Raw genomic sequence first — 20,549 nt, forward strand, 5'->3', positions numbered from 1 at the left:
GTGTCTCGGAGACGACCACCGAGGAGGCGAAGACCAGTGGTTGCGGAAATGACGGGCGATGTGTCGAATACCGGAACAATTAAAATAGATGGGTTTGTCATCCGCTGTGCGCCAGTCAGCTGGGTTGCGACGGAGTGGCGGAAAGCTTTGCGTCTGGGAGCGAGTGGCCGGAGAAATCTGGCAGGTGTTCGTATGGCGGACCGAGCAGAGAGATGGAATGCCAAAACTTGCTATTTCCTCTCGAACGACCGCTTGTACAAGGGAGATAGCGGGCACGCTTTCCCGACAGTCGGAACTAACTGGAGCCGGAGCCATGGCCTCAAGCTCACGGCGAACGATGCGCGTTATATCTTCCGCTCCTGTCGGCTGAACAAACCGCGGACATGCAATTAGTCCCTGTGTAAGTCCCTGTGTTAGTTAGTCCTGTGTTAGTCCTGTGTTAGTTAGTCCCTGTGTCCCTGTCCAAGATGTGTAAGAAGATGTCACGGCGGTATTGGGCAATCGGTCGAAAGTTTGCGCGATGCGGCGGCCCTTCGCTTGATCGAAGCGCCGGCAGTCCTTTATAATTGCACCCACAGTGGCACAATCCTTACACATAAGGACATTGAATGCATCGTCTGCAATACCTTATAGTATGTGACCAATCTTGTCTGCATCGGTCATGCTGTTATCAGCCTTGCGACAGAGGGCCAGCACATCATGTATGTACACGACATAGGATTCTGTGGACGTCTGAGCGCGGCACGCAAGTTCTTTTTTTGCTTCCAGCTGACGACCGACAGGGCTGCCAAACAAGTCTCGCAGTTTTTCTTTGCAGACATCCCAGCTCGTTAGGTCAGTTTCATGTGTCTCGTGCCATTGCTTCGCAGTTCCTCCCAGATAAATTATCACGTTTGCTAGCATCACTGTTTATCCCACCTGTTCTTGTCGCATACTCGCTCGTACACCGTAAGCCTGTCCTCGACGTCGGCGTTGTCCGTGCCGCAAAATGTCCCCGAGTCCCGCGGATGAATGAGGATGACCATTGGCACGGGCTGCTGAGGCGTTTTCGCTTGCGTCGGTTGATTTGCCATTGTGGCGGCAGGTAGGTGACGTCCGCTGCGAAGTTCCGTGATTGTACCCCACACCTTCCACCAAAATGTTGCAGGAAGAAAGGAGGCCCACTAGTGTAAAATATAGTTTATTTACAACTCGTGTATATGGCGTTCAGGCAACTGCCAGACTTCGTCTTTCTCTCGTCTAAATCAACTTCTTCCCTTCACCGTAACAATATTATTACCTTTATTCATAAAAAACAAGTGGTACAAAGTGCCAAGGCATTAGGAAAGAAGTTGCTACAAAAGCAACTTGACTAGTCCTAATAACCAGAAGGTCCAAAAGGCAGCAGACAGCAAGGAGTGAGAAAAAAAAGGAGAAAAAGAAAGGAAAGAGGAACAACAAAAATGGAGAAAGGAAAGAGAGTAATGGCATGTAGTACATAGATCTCACTTAAACAATTTGCTTCACACATGAAACAGCTCGAGAAAAACAAACAATATGGATATGTAGATACACAAAACTCTTTAAAAAAAACATGAGGTACAAGGTTAAACCCAATTCTTGGGGCAACAGAAATTATACAGTTCTCTGCCAGAACAATTAGGTACATCGATGGACGCAAATCTGAGATTATTCAGTAGAGTGGGGAGAGTGTAACAAGTCATTTGGTTACCATAGGTTGAACGCACATGTGGCACATGCTAGTATTCCGGGAACCTGGTGTTATAACATGGGATGTTGTGTTTTAATCTAGCCAGAGATGAAACAAGGCCTAAATTCTGTTTGGTTTCTTTTAGGTATCCAAGAGCAAGGTGGTAGGTAAACATATCACTGACTTTATATACCCGAAGTTTTTTAAATAGGAGCTCAGATGGGGAGTCAAAGTGCATATCACTAATTAAGCGAGCAATTTTCTTTTGTATTACAAGCAAACGGTTAATATTTGTAACAGGTGTGGTGCCCCAAATAAGGCAGCAATAATGAAGGTGGCTCGCAAAAAAAAGCATTATAAATTAACATTTTAATCTTCCGAGGCATTTAGCGAATAGAGAAAACACGTCCAGTAATTTGGGAGAGTTTGACTGCAAAAAAATCAATATGATCGCTCCAGGTCATGTTTTCATCAAAAAAGACCCCGAGTGTTTTAACAGAAGGGACGAGTTCAATTTTAGAAGACCCTAACACCACGTTCCTACAAAGACAGGTATTCTTATTCTTCGGTTGAAAAAGGCTGCCTTGTTTTTTCAGCGTTAATCTTGAGACCATTTTCTAGAGACCATAAATATATTTTTTCCAAACAAGAGTTAGCCACTCACACTAGCTCCGAAGCATCATTGGACGAAAACAGGACAGTAGTGTCGTCGGCATAGTTTATGAATTTGGCATCGGGATAAATATTAACGAGATCATTGAGGTAAAGATTAAACAGAAGAGGCCCAAGGATACTGCCCTGGGGAACACCTGCCGTAACACAAGAAATTTTGGAGGATTCGTTGTTAATGAACACATATTGTCATCTATGCTGCAAGTATGACCGAAATAATTTTAAGGCGACACCGCGGATACCATAGTAGATCGGTTTATCTAATAATAATTCATGACTGATGGAGTCGAATGCCTTTATACTAAAGTCAAAAAATACCCTTAAAGTAAGCTGGCAGTCCTCAAAATTTAGTAAAAAATAGAAAGTGAAATTGGATCACCCTATAACAACAGCGATAGAAGTAGCCTGCTTTTCTTTAAAATTTCATGTATCTCTCCTACACTCTTAATTTTTTCGCTACCATCTTTCTTGCAGTCTGTTGTAAGCAACGCGTGTACGGTTGCAATACGAGGCATGCGTCAGAACGTGTGTCGCTGAAGCATGCACTGACCGCATGGTCATCTTGGCGATGTAGCAGAGCAGTATGTCCTGCCAGTCGTATGTGCGGAAGTAGTAGACAATCATGTAGGCCGTGAACGTCGCACATATGAACGTGGTCAGCGTTGCAGTCCAGTCGAATAACACCGCCCAGTACCTGCACAACGGCGCCGGTAATCACTGAACGCTGGGCGGCTCGCATTGATTTGCTTCAGGCGTTGCATAGTTTAGGTGAGATATCACGGCAAATCCTTGCTGCTAAGCACTGTGCGCTGGGCGGCTCGCATTGATTTGCTTCAGGCCTTGCATAGTTTAGGTGAGATATCACGGCAAATCCTTGCTGCAAGCTGGAGCACAAAAGAAAATCTGCACTAAAATATCCCAGAACGGCTAGGAGTGTGTAATGCTAATGTTTATACCTGGACTGTGGTGCAGGCTAGCAGTTATACCTCGCAATATTGAGCTCGCCGATCTCTCGGTTCTTTGAAGGCCCCACTCATTTTATGAGATTTTAATCTAAACAGGGTTTCTATAGCGTTCTCGCTTTAAGGGCGAGATCATGGTACTTACAAAGTAACGGCACCTTTATTACACTTGTTTCCAGAGCATAAAAATTTCTAGAGCATATGTGCTATGAAATGCACTACATTTAAGCCAAATATCTCATGTGTACGGTCTATAGTTTTTGATATACGAATATATATTTAATAATAATAATAATAATAATAATAATAATAATAATAATAATAATAATAATAATAATAATAATAATAATAATAATAATAATAATAATAATTGTAATGTAGAAGTCTTTTGTAACTGCTGGGGCAACATAGTGATGTGAGATTTCAATACAGTAAGCTAATAATATTATACAGAGAAATGACAGTGAAAAGTTATCGACGTTCGTTCCAATTACCCCTTTAACATTATTGGACATTTGTAGTTCCTGTCATGAGTAAATAATGCGTCAATTGCTCCCCGCGATAAATTCTGAAAATCCATGTTCTAGTCTTTCCGCGGCCATGCCGTGGAAGTGACTCTAACAATGCCATTCAAATCGAATAAGCAGGTTTTGTGAAGAAATGCACTAAAAAAATACCATGAACGTAAAAAATCAACACTAGTCATTTCTCTGCTCGTAAGAATACACTTGGCTCCCTATGGCAGTTCTTGGAATCCCTGATTAGTAAAAACGAAGGTGAAGAAATATAAGAGCAAATAAGAAAGTAACTGCTCAGAAGCGGTTGGAATCGCCGACATTCTGCGGAAGTTTCCAAGCCACGATGCGATTTTTCATTACAGCGTGAGCAAACGCCGCGGTGCGCGAAGAGCTGCATATCTTAAACAAAAGAACGGACGATAATGAAATTGGGTCATTTCAGATTTATCATCCGATTCCTGTCGTCAAGCCCTCGTCGCGGCATCCTTGTCATGCAGTCGTCTCACAGCCATCATTATGCAGTTGTCTGTAAACGCTGGTCGTCATCCCGCTCTACTCACGCATTCGTCACCAGGCTATCATCGCTATACGATATTCATCCTTTCTAAACCTTCGTCCCATTGTCATTCCGTCGTGGTCGTAAAGCCTTCGGTTAGGCCGTTGTATGTTCAGAAAGACGGCGAGTGCTCGAGCACTGTTGGAGAGGAAGGCAGTTGTTTAGGGAGGAAATGCATCATGTAGACGAGGAAAATATATTTTATTAATTTTACGGGGATTTTCAAGGGACACTAAAGCGAAACAATAAATCAGTATCAGTATCAGTATTTGAATTTCACGCCGAAACCCCAGCTCCGGTACGTCAGCGTGACGTCAGGGATTCCAAAGTATGTCTTCGCATTTGGCCGCGTTCGCTGAATAAAGGTTCCCGAAACTTGCCACGTTTAATATTTGGTTCCTTTAGAACACAATGTAGTCTATCTGTACCGCTATATATGATTAGTAGGCCCTAGAAGATGCCATCAAAATCCAAGACGTAACAGCCCCCAGGTGCGGGAACTTAAGTAGGCGTCGCCACGCGTATTTCGTTATTGCGCTTTTTCTGACTTACCAAACGTGTTATCGCTGTAAGAGTGGGGTTTTCGGTGGTGTAAAACGGTAATTTACTGACGCAGAAGAAATCATTTTTCACTTTAGTGTCCCTTTAATTCTCACTGCCCTTTTCTACATGTGACGATGCCGATGGTATGAGGATGAGCGTGTAACGAGAACCGTAGTACAACGATGGCGTGGAGGCCACTGACTGAGCGAGAGTCGAATGATGGCGATGGTGACAAATGACATGACAACGACTTAATGACGGCAATGGCACGACGACGGCACAAAAGCAACCAGGAAGAGAGCACACCTGGCCGTCGGAATGGCGTTCGCCACCTGGGGATTTCGGAGAGCGACTCGCGCGAGTGTCATCGCCTCTAAGAGACGTCGTGCGCGTTAAAGCGATGCCGAGGGGGCGGATACTTAACGCAAAGGTGCACCCTCCTTAGGTGTCCACTGTTCTCACCAACGAGTAAACACGAGCGCGGGCACAAAAATTGCGCATGTCTCCACTGCTCTTGAGAACTGATGAAAACGCCAGCCTTACAGTGGTGGTGCTCACGGCATCCTGTGGCGGTGGGCTCGGAAAGAAAGGTAACACTGAGCGGTGACCTGTAGAAACCAATAATTCTAGTCCTCGTGTGGAGGTAAAATGCTCCGCCAATTCTAAGAGCCATGAAGAAGTTTTAGGAAAGACTATATATATATATACGGTCAAGCTCCGGACCAACGAACAACTCAGGGGAAAAAACTGCCAATTACGTCGACATCCTGCATTGTGGTAGGAAAAGCATATTCAACGAGAATATCCCACTGTTGCGGAAAATAATTAAGGCCGCAACAATTTTCGATTGTTAGTCTGTTGAAATTTTTTTGTTGAGAAAAGAATAGCAGAAGTACCTCCTCGTTGCAAAGACGCAGTGTTGCGAACAGGCACCGTTGAACGTAGACAATGTTACGCATAACCCAACCTAAGACCCACATTATGCATCATTATAACTCGAAGGAACATTTATAAAAGCACCATTTTTTTCCCTTTTAGAGATCACCATACTTGCCCTTTTAAAGATAACCATACTTGCACTAATAATGACAACATACCTTAAGCAATTGTACTGTGCCCTCAAAAACATAATACGAGGCATACAAAAATTAGGGAAATGACTGCGCTCATTCAGAGCGAAGTTCATTATAGCAACCGCTAACTGCACTGCCAGGTCTAATGTTACAAAATGCTAAAGTCGAAAGTATATTGCCGGCGCATAGTGAAATACTGTATTCACCAAAAATACGTACAACATGCATACTTTAGTGGCTCTTGTCGGTATTTGCGGTAGAAGGATGTATTTACATAAAACATTTACACATGGACATTTGTGAAAGGTGTGCTTGAAGTTTAGTTGGCTCTAGTAGTGCGACATTAGGTCTCTGTCAGAGAGCGCTATGATTATGACAATTTCCATAAAGAAATAACACTTTCCCGTTGTATTGGGGGTAAACAAAACACTGCCGCTGTATGAGTTAGGAATCTAGACCCGTATTCACAAAAAGCGAGAGGTCCGCAAAACTAAAAAAAAAATCAGATATCGAAACGAATATTATTCGATTTTATTCGGTCCTCAAAACGAGTAGTCATTTTTCAATGACGTCCTTAAGTCAAATAGTAATCACTTGAAAAATCCGAATATTTCTAGAGAAGCTTTCGAATACTTTATGCCATCTAATGTATGTGCGATCAAGCATAAAATTCAAGCAAAAATGTCATCTGTTTTGGGGAGAACACAACGTCTAATGGATGTTGCTCAAGTCTTAGAGCTCGAGAGGTGAGCAAAACAATCATTAACAATAAAATTTTGTTGAGAGTTGGCATTCTGAAGTGTGTATTCTATCGTACTCCTTATGGAGGCAGCATCAACGTATGCTCGTTAGTACGCGGGAAGATCATTTGTTAAGTTTTCCGGAATTTTTAAACAGTGCTGGGGCAGATGGCGTAACACTTGTTCTTGAACTGGATTTTGAACGAGGCGGATATTACTAGCACGAAAAATGAAACTACATATCGACTTGTTCACCAAAATTCCATAATTGCATGACTTCTTAAATAATTACTTTATGGCACATATTGCGACTTGCGAGTTTGCAAGACGTATGCACATGCAATGAATCTCCAGGATGACACCAGTTTCTAGATGCCATTTCCCAAAGTGCGGAACAAGATATCGGTACGTTCCATTTACTTTTGTGCTCCAATGGAAAAAAGAGGGTTTAGACAAAAAGTAAGTCGAACAACAGTTTATATTTACGGCGAATATGGGAGCGCATATAACCAAACTAGTGTCATTCTGGAAATTCACTCTAGGCGGACATGCCTTGCAACCTCCCCTGCTCTAATTATTAAATTGAAATATTCCCTGTAAAGTAATTCATTGGGGAGTTAATTAGTAAGCTCTTTTAGTTAGTAGAATATGTGTTTTGATTTCTTGTGAAAGTAATGTCCGCTTCTCTGAATAAATCAACAAGGACCAGTAACTATGTTATTTGGGACAGGCGATCTAAAAGAATATTTGGGAAATTAAAAATGATCACCCCGTATATAAGAATATGTTTCATTGTAACCTACCTTAGATTACCAATAAGTAATCGCATAATAAGCATAATCTACCACGAACATTCGAACAAGGGAAAATGTGCTTTATTTTCGCCATAACCGCAGACCTCGCGTATACCTGGTTTGGTTGCGAAGGTACACTCAGAGTTTATTGGCCCACAAGAATAATTGTATAGCCTTTATACGGTAATGTGGTATAAAGGTTATAAAAAGGGATAGGGTTCTTCAGAAAGGCTGGACAACGTTTTTGTTAAAAGGACGTATCTCTTGGCGAAGATAGGTCCTCTTATCGGAACATTGGGCAGGCTTTCTCTGGCACCTTATTCACGTTTATAGCATTTATATGATGTGTGCTACTCCATCTGCCAACCGCATTTTAGAGCGCAGCTCTTTGGCGTCCGTTCCTGGGTTTCGCGTCGTCGTCGTCGTCGGCGTCGTCGTCGGCGTCGGCGTTGTCGGCGTTGTCGTCGGCCTCGTAACCAGCTCGCCTCCGCCGCCGCGCTCCGCCGCCGCGCATGCGCCGCTGCTCCGCCGCCGCGCATGCGCGCTGTCGGCTCTCCGGGCGAGGGAGGATGATGGAAGGGAGGAGGAGAGACTGTGGAGGAGGGCTGGCTACACAAATGGCTCTTTGGCGTCCGTTCCTGGGTTTCGCGTTGTCGTCGGCCTCGTAACCAGCTCCGCCCCCCTTTCATCCCCCCAGCGCTAGCAGCGACCGACTGATACCGCTTTCGTGAGTCCGCTACCGCACTCACGAAAGACGTCGTGCACTTCCTGCAACTCGCATTAACCGTCCATCGATCCACACCGATGTTAGTAGTGGGGGACTTTAATGTTGACATAAAGACAAACAGCAATTTCCTAACACTTATGCGGGAGAACATCCCGTTCCTCTCGCTCGTAACGCGTCCCACGGCTGTGACAACCTCGCGAGGCACTTGTATAGATCTCGTCTTTGAGAATCAAGCATTGGTGTACCAAGTCGAACATATATCAGTCTATTTCTCCGACCACAAAGCTTCCTTCATGACTGTCAAGAACTGTTAATGGAGTCTTTGTTAAAGGAATACGTGTGAAAAATAAAAAAAAAATTCTGTGATAGCGCATACATGTGTTGCTCGATTTTTTTGCCTCAATCTATCGAAAAGGTGAAACAGCTTATTTGCTGCGCTCAAATTTCGCATTAGGAAGTAACGTAATCGTCGGTAATTTTTTGATATTGGATCTTTATGCGATAATGCATAACGCAGCAAGGTCCGAAGAGCCCATAGATTGCGAACAAACTGCTCAGTTCTTCGCACGATATAAAATCAGTTTTGTGAATAGCATGGCATAAAATTTTGTTCGTACTGTTAGGGGCCGAATGGCTAGATTCCTGTGTGCAGAAGATCTGCGGGAATAGGAGAGGACTGCGAAGACGAAGTATTATATGAAATTATAGCCTCTGTAATAATCTGGTGTTAACATTTGTGATGTGCGAATTTACAATAATATTGGTGCGAAGGCTGTACATTATTAGCAAATTATTCGAAATATATTTGATATTTCAGTCGACTCGCTGATAAGTTTATTTGATTCGTATTCAATTTGGCGTAAAACGCTGCTATTCGTGCACAGCATACGAAAAGATCTCACGCTAGAAAAGTTTGTAAGTTTGAGTTCCAACATTTTTGCTGCTTAGTATATCATTCGCGTAGGCAAGTGATGAATCACAAAGGGCATTTATGAACGAGACGCGTTGTGAATTCAGTCCCGAACTTTAATTTAGATGAAACTATTCTACAAAAGACCAGCAACACGAATCAGAAGGATAGCGGCGAATGCAGTCAATCGAAGATAAGAGTTGGAAATGGAAGATGCAGGAAGTCCGTTGCTATGCTAATGCATTAGTCACCGTACATACAGGAGTAATCAATGGTTCTCACGCACGCTCCTGAATTCATCACCATGGGGGATTGAAATGAATTTCATCATACGTATGAAACGAGGCCTTCAATACCGCCATATTTTTGCGCAGGTAGCACGGCGTAAATATGCGCGTTACATGGTTTCCGTTATCTCCAGCAGGGCAGTTATGTTGTTTAGTACAGCGGAATCTGCGAACATGGGAACAATTGGGCATGTGTGACGTGTGGGCATGTGTGAATTGCCACTATGAAACCAAAGACAACGTCCCAGATGTTTTGAATGCGAGTGCTCACCTTGTACTACACGGTAATAGCATAAGTGACAATGAGGCAAAAGCCGACACCGTTGAAAAAGAAGTCGTTAGCGAGAAAACAAGTCCTGCACACTCACGACTCAAGCGAGCTTTCAAGCTCTGAGCAGGAGATGAGTCGGTCCGACGTGACCACCATGGTGTAGACGATGACGCCGGTGACTCCCGAGCTGTGGACCGACTCGAGCAGGAAAAAGGTGAGGTAGGTGCCGCACATGACCACCACGATGACCGAGTCGGTGCCGTAGGAGACTATTTTCAGCACACGCATCGTGGCAGCACCAAGGGTACAGCCCACAATCACCGCCACCAGCTGGTTTTGAACCGGGAACATAAGGATGTCGTTGTACTCTGCAAGGATCCATGGCGGCATCTGCATCTATGGCTTGAACAGTGTGGGGAACGCAATAATCAAAAGCTGGGCGTCTTGGTTTGGTAATGTGGAAGTGGTGACGTGGTAAAAGGAAGAGGACATGATCAAAACCGCCGAATTAGGACAGTAAACTTATTCGAATTGAAATGAATATACAAATCCAATAGGCGTGCTCCCAATACCCGAGCACAAGTCTTAGCTAGACTGCTATTCAAGATAAGGAAGACTAAGGAAGATAAGGAAGAGGGTTCACAATAGTTACTGACGCAATTAACCACGCTGATTACATTTGCAACTGAACAGTTAGCGCCAGCAAACATCTTATTCTAAAATGATACTGTGGCGTTCTACAACACCATGTTACACGGCTTCAGCACCATTTGCATGCGTTATGTTTGAGTCGTGTTGACCTGCAAATTTTCTTTCATTACTCCACGTTTTCAGACGTCCCGATCTTGCTTCAAACAAAGGGTGTGTTGCTCTTTTGAATTATCATGAAAGTTATCCGCGTTAATTTTTTTCATATAGTTTCTCTTCCCTCGCGCCTGTACAAGTGCCTGTTTCCGCAACTGTGACTTCACGTTTGCTGCTATGTATTTACGCTGATGTCTGCCACGTTAGCGTACTACTTATTTTCTTGCACAGCTACGAACCAGAACCTCAGCATGCGAAATGTGAAAGAAGCATAGTTTTAAGGGAAAAGCTTCTCTCGCTCTGTGTTTTCCATATATATAAAGATAGAAGCAACCAACTGAAGCATCCAAAAAGAAATAAATTTTAGGCGTGGTGCAGGGCAAACGATGCATATGCAGTATGCTTGCTTATTTTCGCAACGAACGCTCTGCTGAATTCTCTGAAGGATTGCACGCGGTGTTTGAAGAATGAAATGAAATCGTTGGAGTTAACGTGCTAAAGCCACATTTCCTAGTAGGGTGAACTCAAAATAATTTCGTTGACCTATAGAGGAAACTTGATGGACAGGTGACTGACCGGATGTGATGAGAAAGAGCATTCCATTTGGAGGCTGAGCGTGTGAGAAAAATGCTACAGTGCCGAGATTGTCGGTGTGAGGGTTCATGTGCATTGCTGGTGCGATGAGGAGATATGGGTGCTGGATGGGGGGAAAGGGGGGGGGGGGGGTTACCGAGAGAGCTTCAAAGAAACTTGTCGAACTGAGACTATGTAAGAATACGATGGCGAAGAGGAAGACTGGATAAACGTGATTCTGCCTTTAATAAGGACGTGCGAACATGGCATTCATGCATTCCACTAATTGATATATATGGGATGAATGAATCTAGCGGCGAGGTTTTTTATCTCTTCTAGAGCGCTGGAGAGGTGAGGTTGGTGTGGGCTCCAAATGGCGGATGTAAAATTAAGCTTCATTCTAATTAGTGGTTTAAAGTTTCGCATGTTCGGGGGCATAACGTAAGTTGCGCTTCAAGAAACGTAGCGTTTTATTGACAGATTAGATGGTGTTAGTAATATGTGTACAGCAAGATAGGTGATCACACACCGCGACACCCAAGTATTTGAATGAGTTGACGGCTTCTGCAGGAACGTCAGGAATTTAGTACGAAAAATAAAGGGGATTAGAATGGTGGGAGGAAGATATAGATTGATACTTTTTAGGGCTGAGTGCCATTAATCAGTGGTAGCGCCAATTTCGTGCGTAGTTATCGTCAGCCTGTAGAGATTGTTGGTGAGAGGCGACACGATAGGTGACGCAGTCGTTAGCGGGCATTTAGGTGGGGCAGGAAACATGTGTAGCCAGGTTCTTGGTATACGGGGTGTCCCCCGTAAATTGAGCGAAACCTTAAATATGCAAAAGCCATCTAGCTCTACAGAACCAAGGTAATGTTGTTCGCCGTCGCTTGGAGGTACTCGGAGGGGTTTTTGCATTCCGCCAAAATACCTAACTAATCAACTTCTCAAATATTGTAATTAGATGAAACGTATCAATGAAAAAAATTGTAGGGCAACATGATAAACTTCCAACATAGCTTTCGGTTGTTCAATACGTGCTACATAAATGCGGCTTTACAGGCATGAAGGAAGCCTTCGAATACACGTAAAGTGCCTCGAGCGGCCAGTCGCGCGACAATTTCCCGTGAATGCAGCTTTCTCTCATGCTTGAAAAAAAAAAGATAGTGTTTTGTGGCGCGTATTGGAGCATCACAAAACTGTACCGGGAGTTTTTTTCCGTTGCCATACAATTTTCTCATTAACACTTTTCAACGAATGGTATTATTTGAGGTTATTTAAATAATTACGACTCATTATGCTATTAGGCGAAGCGCAAGATATCTCGAAATGGCGGCAAACATTGCGTTGTTCTGTCCAGCTGCGTGGGATTTGAATAATTATAATGTTTCGCTCAAGTTACGTGGGACTCCCGGTGTATCAAGAACAGAAAGGGCCTGAGGACGGATCCTTGCGGCATACTTGACGTTGTATGGGGAGCTATTTAAAGTAGTGGTTGTTGATAAAAGTGATTTGGGAACGGGTATTCGGGACTTCTTTGATGCATGGAAGAATGTCGGACGTATGGTCAAGCGACATCGTTTTAGCATGAGTCGTTGATGCGGCAGTTTATCAAATGCCTTTGCAAAGTCCCAAAGATAGCGTACGGCTGCAGATTACGATCGAGATTAGTGTGTAAGTCAAAAAGGAAGGTGGCCACCTGAGTTTCGCATGACAAACCCCTTGCGAAATCCTTGCTGTGATTAACTAAATCCCTGGATCGGGCCTAGCAAATTCATAATGTGAGAGCAAATGGTGTGTTTCTTTGTCTTTAAAGGGACGCTTGTGAATACATGGGATGGTACTTCAATGGTTAGTTAATAACGGGAAAAATCAGACATCTACCTTTTTGTAGCATTTGCTACAAAGGAAACCCATACGGGTTCCTGGAAAGAAAAGCCTCACAGTTGAAGAAATATTTGTCCTGGTCCGGGACTCTGACCCGGGACCACCGCCTTTCCGGGGCAGCCGCTCTAGCGTCTGAGCTAACCAGGCGGCTAGCAGATGGCAGAGTGAAGTCGAATTTGTCAGCAACTCGAAGCAAAAGCCAAGAGTGGGGCGTAATAGTAATAGACGTAATAGACTTAACAGACGTAATAGTTAGTCTTTGTTACGGGTTTTCTAGACGGGAACGACCCTTCCCACTTTCTAATTCTCACGCATGCTGGTGGCAAGAGATTCAGTGTAACAAGCATAGATAAGTAGCTGAAATGCATTTGGTATTTTTTCGAAACATTTAGGTAGTATATTTTATACCAGCTGAGGATGACAGTTTAATATTTTGAATCTGGGATGATAAATGGCCGAGACAGTGTACAAATAAAATTTTGTTGTTTCGACGGGATAGAATAAATAAGAACGTGGCGCATAACTTTCGACAGCAAAAAAAAACAGATGAAAAAGTAATAGTAAAGATTTCAGCACATTCAGCGTTCGCCAACACCTTATTAGATTCATTAGTGGGATTAGATATCCCCCAAAACTTCCTATGGTTTTGTTCTAGCATATTATGTAAGGCCACGTGAAAGAACGTTTATTTAGCGCGACGGATGGCTGCCAAGGAAGCACTCTCAGACGCATAGTATTTTTCGCACGCGTGCGCGTTGCCTTTCAACTTTGCTGCGCATAAAACATGTTTATTTTTATTTTCCAACCCTTTATATGACTTTGAGAACTATGGCTTTTGTGAGGTAGCCCGGAAAGTAGCTTTAGGAAAGTACTTTTTTACTAGCTCGTCTATTTTGTTCTTGTTGAGTATACAACCATCATTAACGCATTGTTTCTAGAATTTAGTTTGAAAGAGTGAGAGGAAGGTAATTAGCTGGTTTTTAATGGCTTCACAATCGCATTTATCATAGAGACAAATAGACTTTCTTGAGGTCTGATGCGGCGCCATCTTGTAGCCAAATATAGCGTGAATAACCTTAATATTTGGGGTTTTACGTGCCAAAACCACTTTCTGATTATGAGGCATGCCGTAGTGGAGGACTCCGGAAATTTTGACCACCTGGGGTTCTTTAACGTGCACCTAAATCTAAGCACACGGGTGTTTTCGCATTTCGCCCCCATCGAAATGCGGCCGCCGTGGCCGGGATAGCGTGAATAACCTTGTGGATGCCGATTTTATTTAGACAAGTCATCGATGAGAGGTTTTAGGAATTGTTTATAAGCATTAAATTCCAAGATTTTTTCCGATTACTGTGTAAAGCGTGTTGGTTCAGGTACTAATTGCACTAGGTAAAAAATTAAGGCAAACGTCAACACATTAATTGCGTTAGTGTTACTCAGTACGAAAATCTGGTTACACAAGTTAAAGCTCGGAAACCTAAAATCAGTAAAGCGAAGCATATGTGCATTATAGCGCGCTGTATGAAACTGGCTCCGAATATTAGTTTATTGCGAGGTCTAAGGTAGTTTTTAGAACACGCCCAACAAGACCCTTTCTGGTTTTCTGCAGTTTCTTGGTCTTCAGCGACATAAGAGCCATAATATTTTTCAAGTGGTCGGTTTGCAGCGATGAGAACGGCTGCCCATAGGGAGCCTTTGCGGTCGTTAAGACAGATTATAGCCCGACAAATCTGCTAAAACTTCAACTTCATTTGCATCATTAGTGAGCCATTGTTTTGCTAGTGTCAGTGCATTACTTGTGGATTACGAGACAAGATTAGACACGAGCTCTCGCTTGGGCAAGAAGCTGCTCACGATAGAACGAATGACGGTAAGAGAAAGCCCATTCCCAGCGGTGGCATTCGCACGACAGTGCGCTTTGGGATCACGAGGTGATTGCTAGGCGACTTCCTTTACTGGTTGTGACGATGCATCAAATGCATAACCGTTTGAACCATTGAAAGGTGTCTTCCATCGCAAGGAAAATGGCACAGATATGCTGCGGACAGATATAGGAAAGATCTTCACCAATGGTGTAGCGAGTTTCCTTGAGCTTACTACCATGACAAATAATTGCTGTCCTAGTTTTGTGAAAAGCAAGCTCAACTATGATGGGTCGGCATCGGTTCGTACTGTACTTACGAAGACGATGAGGTAGAGGTGAATGATTACCTGTTCTGATTCAGCGAATGTTTTTTTGTGTTAATACCAGAAACGCCGCAAAATGTTGGGTGATATCTGCGTGAATAGAAAGTTTTAGAGTAGCGTTCGTCACCTGACGTGCGTTAAAAACGCAAGCAGCTTTGCGCGATGTTACGGCGCGCCTCCCCTCAAGACATTTAGCTTAACGCACAGGAAGGCAAACGTAAGGAAGATGATAGAATACAGGGTACCGTCTGGTGCCTCGTGTCAAAAGTATCCAAGTAAAGACAATCCATTAGCAACTATCCTGCGATGTTCCTGCGTGGGTGCGTCTGGTTAGGCCTACGGACGCCTAAATCGCCGAATGATCCCAGAAGTTGGGCAAGCTATGCGCTTATGATGAACTTTTCGGGCGTGTACAGAGGTAGCGAAAGCGCATTTCAATAGTTACTGGGGATGAAATAGAACGAGAGCGTAGCCATTGCGAGAATTCACGTTCAAGCGGGAGCCATGGGTGCCGCCATGTTCGACAACGCTGTCTTACCCTATGTATACAGAACGTACGTTAAACTTGACAAATAACCTAGGTTTCCATAGCGTCCGTGAACATCCGATAAAGAATAACATACCGAGCACGCGCAGTAAGGACAACGTTATTCGTTTATGTACGTAATGCCTTTAAGTTTGATTGCAAAAGCTATTATAAAGCTCTCTAGTGATTCTCGGCATCATCCGAACGGACCTCAAGTGCGCGAACCAAGCGAGACTGTGCGTTATCTATGAGCATGCTGTCTATTTCGCTCCGAATTGGTATAACGCTAGGGTAGTGCTTTCTATGTCGGTTAGGCATTTGCTAATAGCGGGAAAGTTCCTGAAATATAGTCTAACGTCAGAAATCGATAACTAATGGCTGGTCTGTGGTCATTTTCAATTCAGTTAGTGCCGCGGCAACATCAAGACCAGTCCTAGTTGGCGCATCACCGCATAATAACAGGGGCCTCCCCAACGATATCGATACAACCATTCTGGTATTCTATTCCACGGATATCGCGAGTGCTTCCTAAAATTGCCCGTACTTGCATTTTCGTGCAAAAAATTTTGCAGCGGTTTGATATAAACAAATGGTTGCCACAAGTTCCATCATCATCGTCATCAGCAGCAGCAGCATCATCATCAGACTGGTTACGCCCACTGCAGGGCAAAGACCTCTCCCATATTTCTCCAACAACCCCGGTCATGTACTAATTGTGGCCATGCCGTCCCTGCAAACTTCTTAATCTCATCCGCCCACCTAACTTTCTGCCGCCCCCTGCTATGCTTCCCTTCCCTTGGAATCCAGTCCGTAACCCTTAATGACCATCGGTTATCTTCCCTCCTCATTACATGTCCTGCCCATGCCCATTTATTTTTCTTGATTTCAACTAAGATGTCATTAATTCGCGTTTGTCCCCTCACCCAATCTGCTCTTTTCTTATCCCTCAACGTTACAGCTATCATTCTTCTTTCCATAGCTCTTTGCGTCGTCCTCAATTTGAGTAGAACCCTTTTCGTAAGCCTCCAGGTTTCTGCCCCGTAGGTGAGTACTGGTAAGACACAGCTATTATACACTTTTCTCTTGAGGGATAATGGCAACCTGCTGTTCATGATCTGAGAATGCCTGCCAGACGCACCCCAGCCCATTCTTATTCTTCTGATTATTTCCGTCTCATGATCCGGATCCGCAGTCGCTACCTGCCCTAAGTAGATGTATTCCCTTACGACTTCCAGTGCCTCGCTGCTAATTGTAAATTGCTGTTCTCTTCCGAGACTGTTAAACATTACTTTAGTTTGCTGCAGATTAATTTTTAGACCGACTCTTCTGCTTTGCCTCTCGAGGTCAGTGAGCATGCATTGCAGTTGGTCCCCTGAGTTACTAAGCAAGGCAATATCATCAGCGAATCGCAAGTTACTAAGGTATTCTCCATTAACTTTTATCCCCATTTCTTCCCAATCCAGGTATCTGAATACCTCCTGTAAACACGCTGTGAATAGCATTGGAGAGATTGTATCTCCCTGCCTGAATCCTTTCTTTATTAGGATTTTATTGCTTTCTTTAAGGAGGACTACGGTGGCTGTGGAGCCGCTATAGAGATCTTTCAGTATTTTTACATACGGCTCGTCTACACCCTGATTCCGTAATGCCTCCAAGACTGCTGAGGTTTCGACAGAATCAAACGCTTTCTCGTAATCAATGAAAGCTATATATAAGGGTTGGTTATATTCCGCACATTTCTCCATCACCTGATTGATAGTGTGAATATGATCTATTGTTGAGTAGCCTTTACGGAATCCTGCCTGGTCCTTTGCTTGACAGAAGTCTAAGGTGTTCCTGATTCTATTTGCGATTACCTTAGTAAATAGTTTGTAGGCAACTCCGTCACTCATAAATAAAAACTGACTTCTGTGCTGACGTTACTACAGCACATTGCTGGAGGGTATTCAACAGAACGTCCTAACGTCCAAATTTATAAAGTCAACTATAAAAATATTTGCCCGCATACAGTTTCTGCAGTTTGAAATTGTTCTTGAAAGATATTCAGACAAGGCAGAGGAATCGCAGGTAGATATTTGAGCGGATCGATCACGAGCAAAGGCGGGAAGCCGTAACATGCTGCCAGCATCGAAACAAGGCACTTGTCTCCTATTTGTCCGTGTGAAGAGAACGAGTCTCTGGTCAACACGCCGGCTCCAAGTTGAGACAAGCATTGCTCGCCCACTAAAAGCCATGCTTAGACTAAGTGATCTAAGCAGTTGACTTACGATATGCGTTTCCACTAAGAAAGCCAAAGACGGACCACGTCATGCCTGCGTTGAATAGGGCCTCTGACTGAATCATTGTGGCGACTACAGGATAGCGACCTGGAAGTAAAAAATAAATTCAGAGATGAACGTGATAATTTTTATGCCGGTATATATGCGCTTTTGCAAAGCAAAAGCAATAACAAAACAGAGGTTCATTCTAGCAAAACAAGCGGTTAAACAAGCTAACTCGTTAAATACGCTTCCTGCCGATACTGTGTTGGAAGCGGGAACATTGTAAAAACACGTTCTAGATCTGGACGCGTTTTCTTGGAAAGAAAGTAAGGGGAATTATATCGGTTACGAGTTCCATAAGATACTGTGTATGACAATGTTCTCATGTCTTCTCCTTAATTCAATTGGCATCCGATGGCCCACTTTTAAATGGGGCTTAGCATTTGTTAAAACAATGATGTCCTGGAGGTCTAAACCTGATAAAATTTGATCAATCGTGACCAAGGATATGAAATGTTGAGAGAAAAATTTTAGCTCCAAGCCAACTCGCATTTCCTTGTCAGGATGCAGGTAAAACGCCAAAATGCTTTTATAGGACAATCACTGGATACTGTGTATGCACTTTGTTGAGTTTGAGGGTACGTAAATTGTAGTGTCTCTAGAAATCAGAATTTCGTGTAGTGTCCGACTAATGGCAACTTAAAATAGTATTTATATGCGTCTATATAATAACATGCATCTGGTAGAACATACGAAGCGCACAAGTTGGGTATATAAAGTTATACCGTACGAGAAAAGATTAAAAAATACAAAAAAAGCTTGCAATGGTCCAGTTCACAAATTATTTTATATTATAGCCACTTTGCCCGCTTTAGATTTTTTATTTGGCATAGTTCACAAAATTTTGATATCGTTTCTTATGGCGAAAGCGTTAGGTACCCACGCTGGCGATGACCTTGGCGAAGCTGTGCCGCGACGAAAAACGGCCGCCGCAGCAAAGAGTAAAAAAAAAGAAATGACAAGAAATGCTCGAATTGGCATCACACTCGTCAGGGTAGTTCCTGTAAACAATGTAAATTACTGGCTTTGAAAAACGAAATTCGGTACATTTTGGCGTTGGAGTGAATCGAAGCCGGGCCCTCGGGTTGCGAGTTCGGCACGCTGCACTGAAGCCGCGACTGCCGCCCCCCCCCCCCCCCCCGCGGTTCTGGCGCACTAAAGGTTGCCGGCTCCCTTTCCAGTGCGTGCGCCATTGCGCAGTGCACGTGACGGTGCGTTGATGAGCGCGTTGATGACCTTTCGATGCCTACGAACTGCATAATGCTTCCGTATTCCCGAAAGTGAGCAGTTTAACGTCTCTGCCAAAGTTTAAGTTTACTAATTGCTATCGCGCCAGGTGTTACTGCGCCGAAAAGCGGTCGCGCGCGCTCTGAGCATTGACGTCACTGTCGGAGCAGCGGCGGCGGCGGCGGCGGCGAGCGCTGCAGGAGCGTCTGCGCTCCTGCGGCTGGCGAGGAGCGGCTGCGCAAGTACGGCACTGCAGCGGAAGCGCCTGACTCGGCTCCCGAGTGAGGAGGTCGCCTTAGGGACCGCACGTGTACTTCCCATTGCGGCTCGTTATGTGTTGCAAGAAGCCTAGCCCCGATCGTGTGACTTAATGCATTACCAATAAGCCTTACAAAGAAGTCCCACCCCGACTGTATTATTACATGTATTACCAAATGTGCAGCAGCCTTTCGCCTTCTCGTGAGTGTAACCCCTGCGAACTTTTTATTGACAAGCGAGACTCAGAAACTTGTTGCTTTAGTTCCATGTTTGATGTTCAATATCGCTGTGAAATAAATAATTGCGCAAATAAAAGATTTATTTCTTGGGGTCACTAGAACTGAACTCTTTCTTTATTACAACAAAACTCATCAAAATTGGCGCAGTGACTGGCGAGATTAACTGGACTCCACATTCCGCTAGATAGGAGTTCTCAAGCTAGAGCATTCTCTTAATCAGCCGTTTCGATAGGGCACGTCAGTTTCTTCGAATATGTGCATGAATGATTCAAAACAAATCGCTCTAGAAATGGTATCCAACGACCTAAGTTATTCGGGATAAGCTCTTACACTCTCTTATAGGACGTTAAATTTTCTAAGCAAGAACAAGACTGCGAAGAGCTAAGCGACAGAAATTGCAGTCGGCATCCATTTTGTTCAAAAGTTCTGTATGTGTCCGAGCACAACAGATCGGGTGCAGAGGATTGTTCTACCGCAGGTTCCATGTCGCAAATGTACTTGTAAGAATTAGCGCGAAATATACATTTTTATGGTTATAGCACGGCTAATTCGTTACTTTTATTTCTGTGTTTATTTTCGTAGATTTCAAGTGTAGCAGAAACAGTGAATGTGCAGTGACCTTTCTTGCAACAGAGGCCGATGTCATCTATCTCTGGCGAACACTACGTAAGTATCATGAAATAGGTTATAAGACGTCATGGGAGGTCTTGATCTTGCTTTGATGTTTCCAGATTTTCTTACAGCCTATGTTAGAGGGACAGACAACCGCTCAGAACATGAATCGAGA

At 43.8% G+C, this 20,549-nt stretch overlaps 1 protein-coding gene across 1 annotated transcript in view; it reads right to left on the bottom strand.

Annotated features, from left to right (window-relative positions):
- The window catches only part of LOC135900129 (sperm-specific sodium:proton exchanger-like), a 76,932-nt gene that overhangs the window by 44,896 nt on the left and 11,487 nt on the right, over positions 1-20,549 (bottom strand). The window contains exons 6-8 of the mRNA XM_065429562.2: positions 17,985-18,083; positions 9,841-10,111; positions 2,913-3,056 (exon numbers count right to left, since the gene is read on the bottom strand). Of these exons, the coding sequence (XP_065285634.1) occupies positions 2,913-3,056; positions 9,841-10,111; positions 17,985-18,083 (514 nt within the window). The remainder of the gene's footprint in view (positions 1-2,912; positions 3,057-9,840; positions 10,112-17,984; positions 18,084-20,549) is intronic.

Source organism: Dermacentor albipictus, chromosome 4 (assembly GCF_038994185.2).
Source record: "Dermacentor albipictus isolate Rhodes 1998 colony chromosome 4, USDA_Dalb.pri_finalv2, whole genome shotgun sequence".
Taxonomy (NCBI): domain Eukaryota; kingdom Metazoa; phylum Arthropoda; class Arachnida; order Ixodida; family Ixodidae; genus Dermacentor; species Dermacentor albipictus.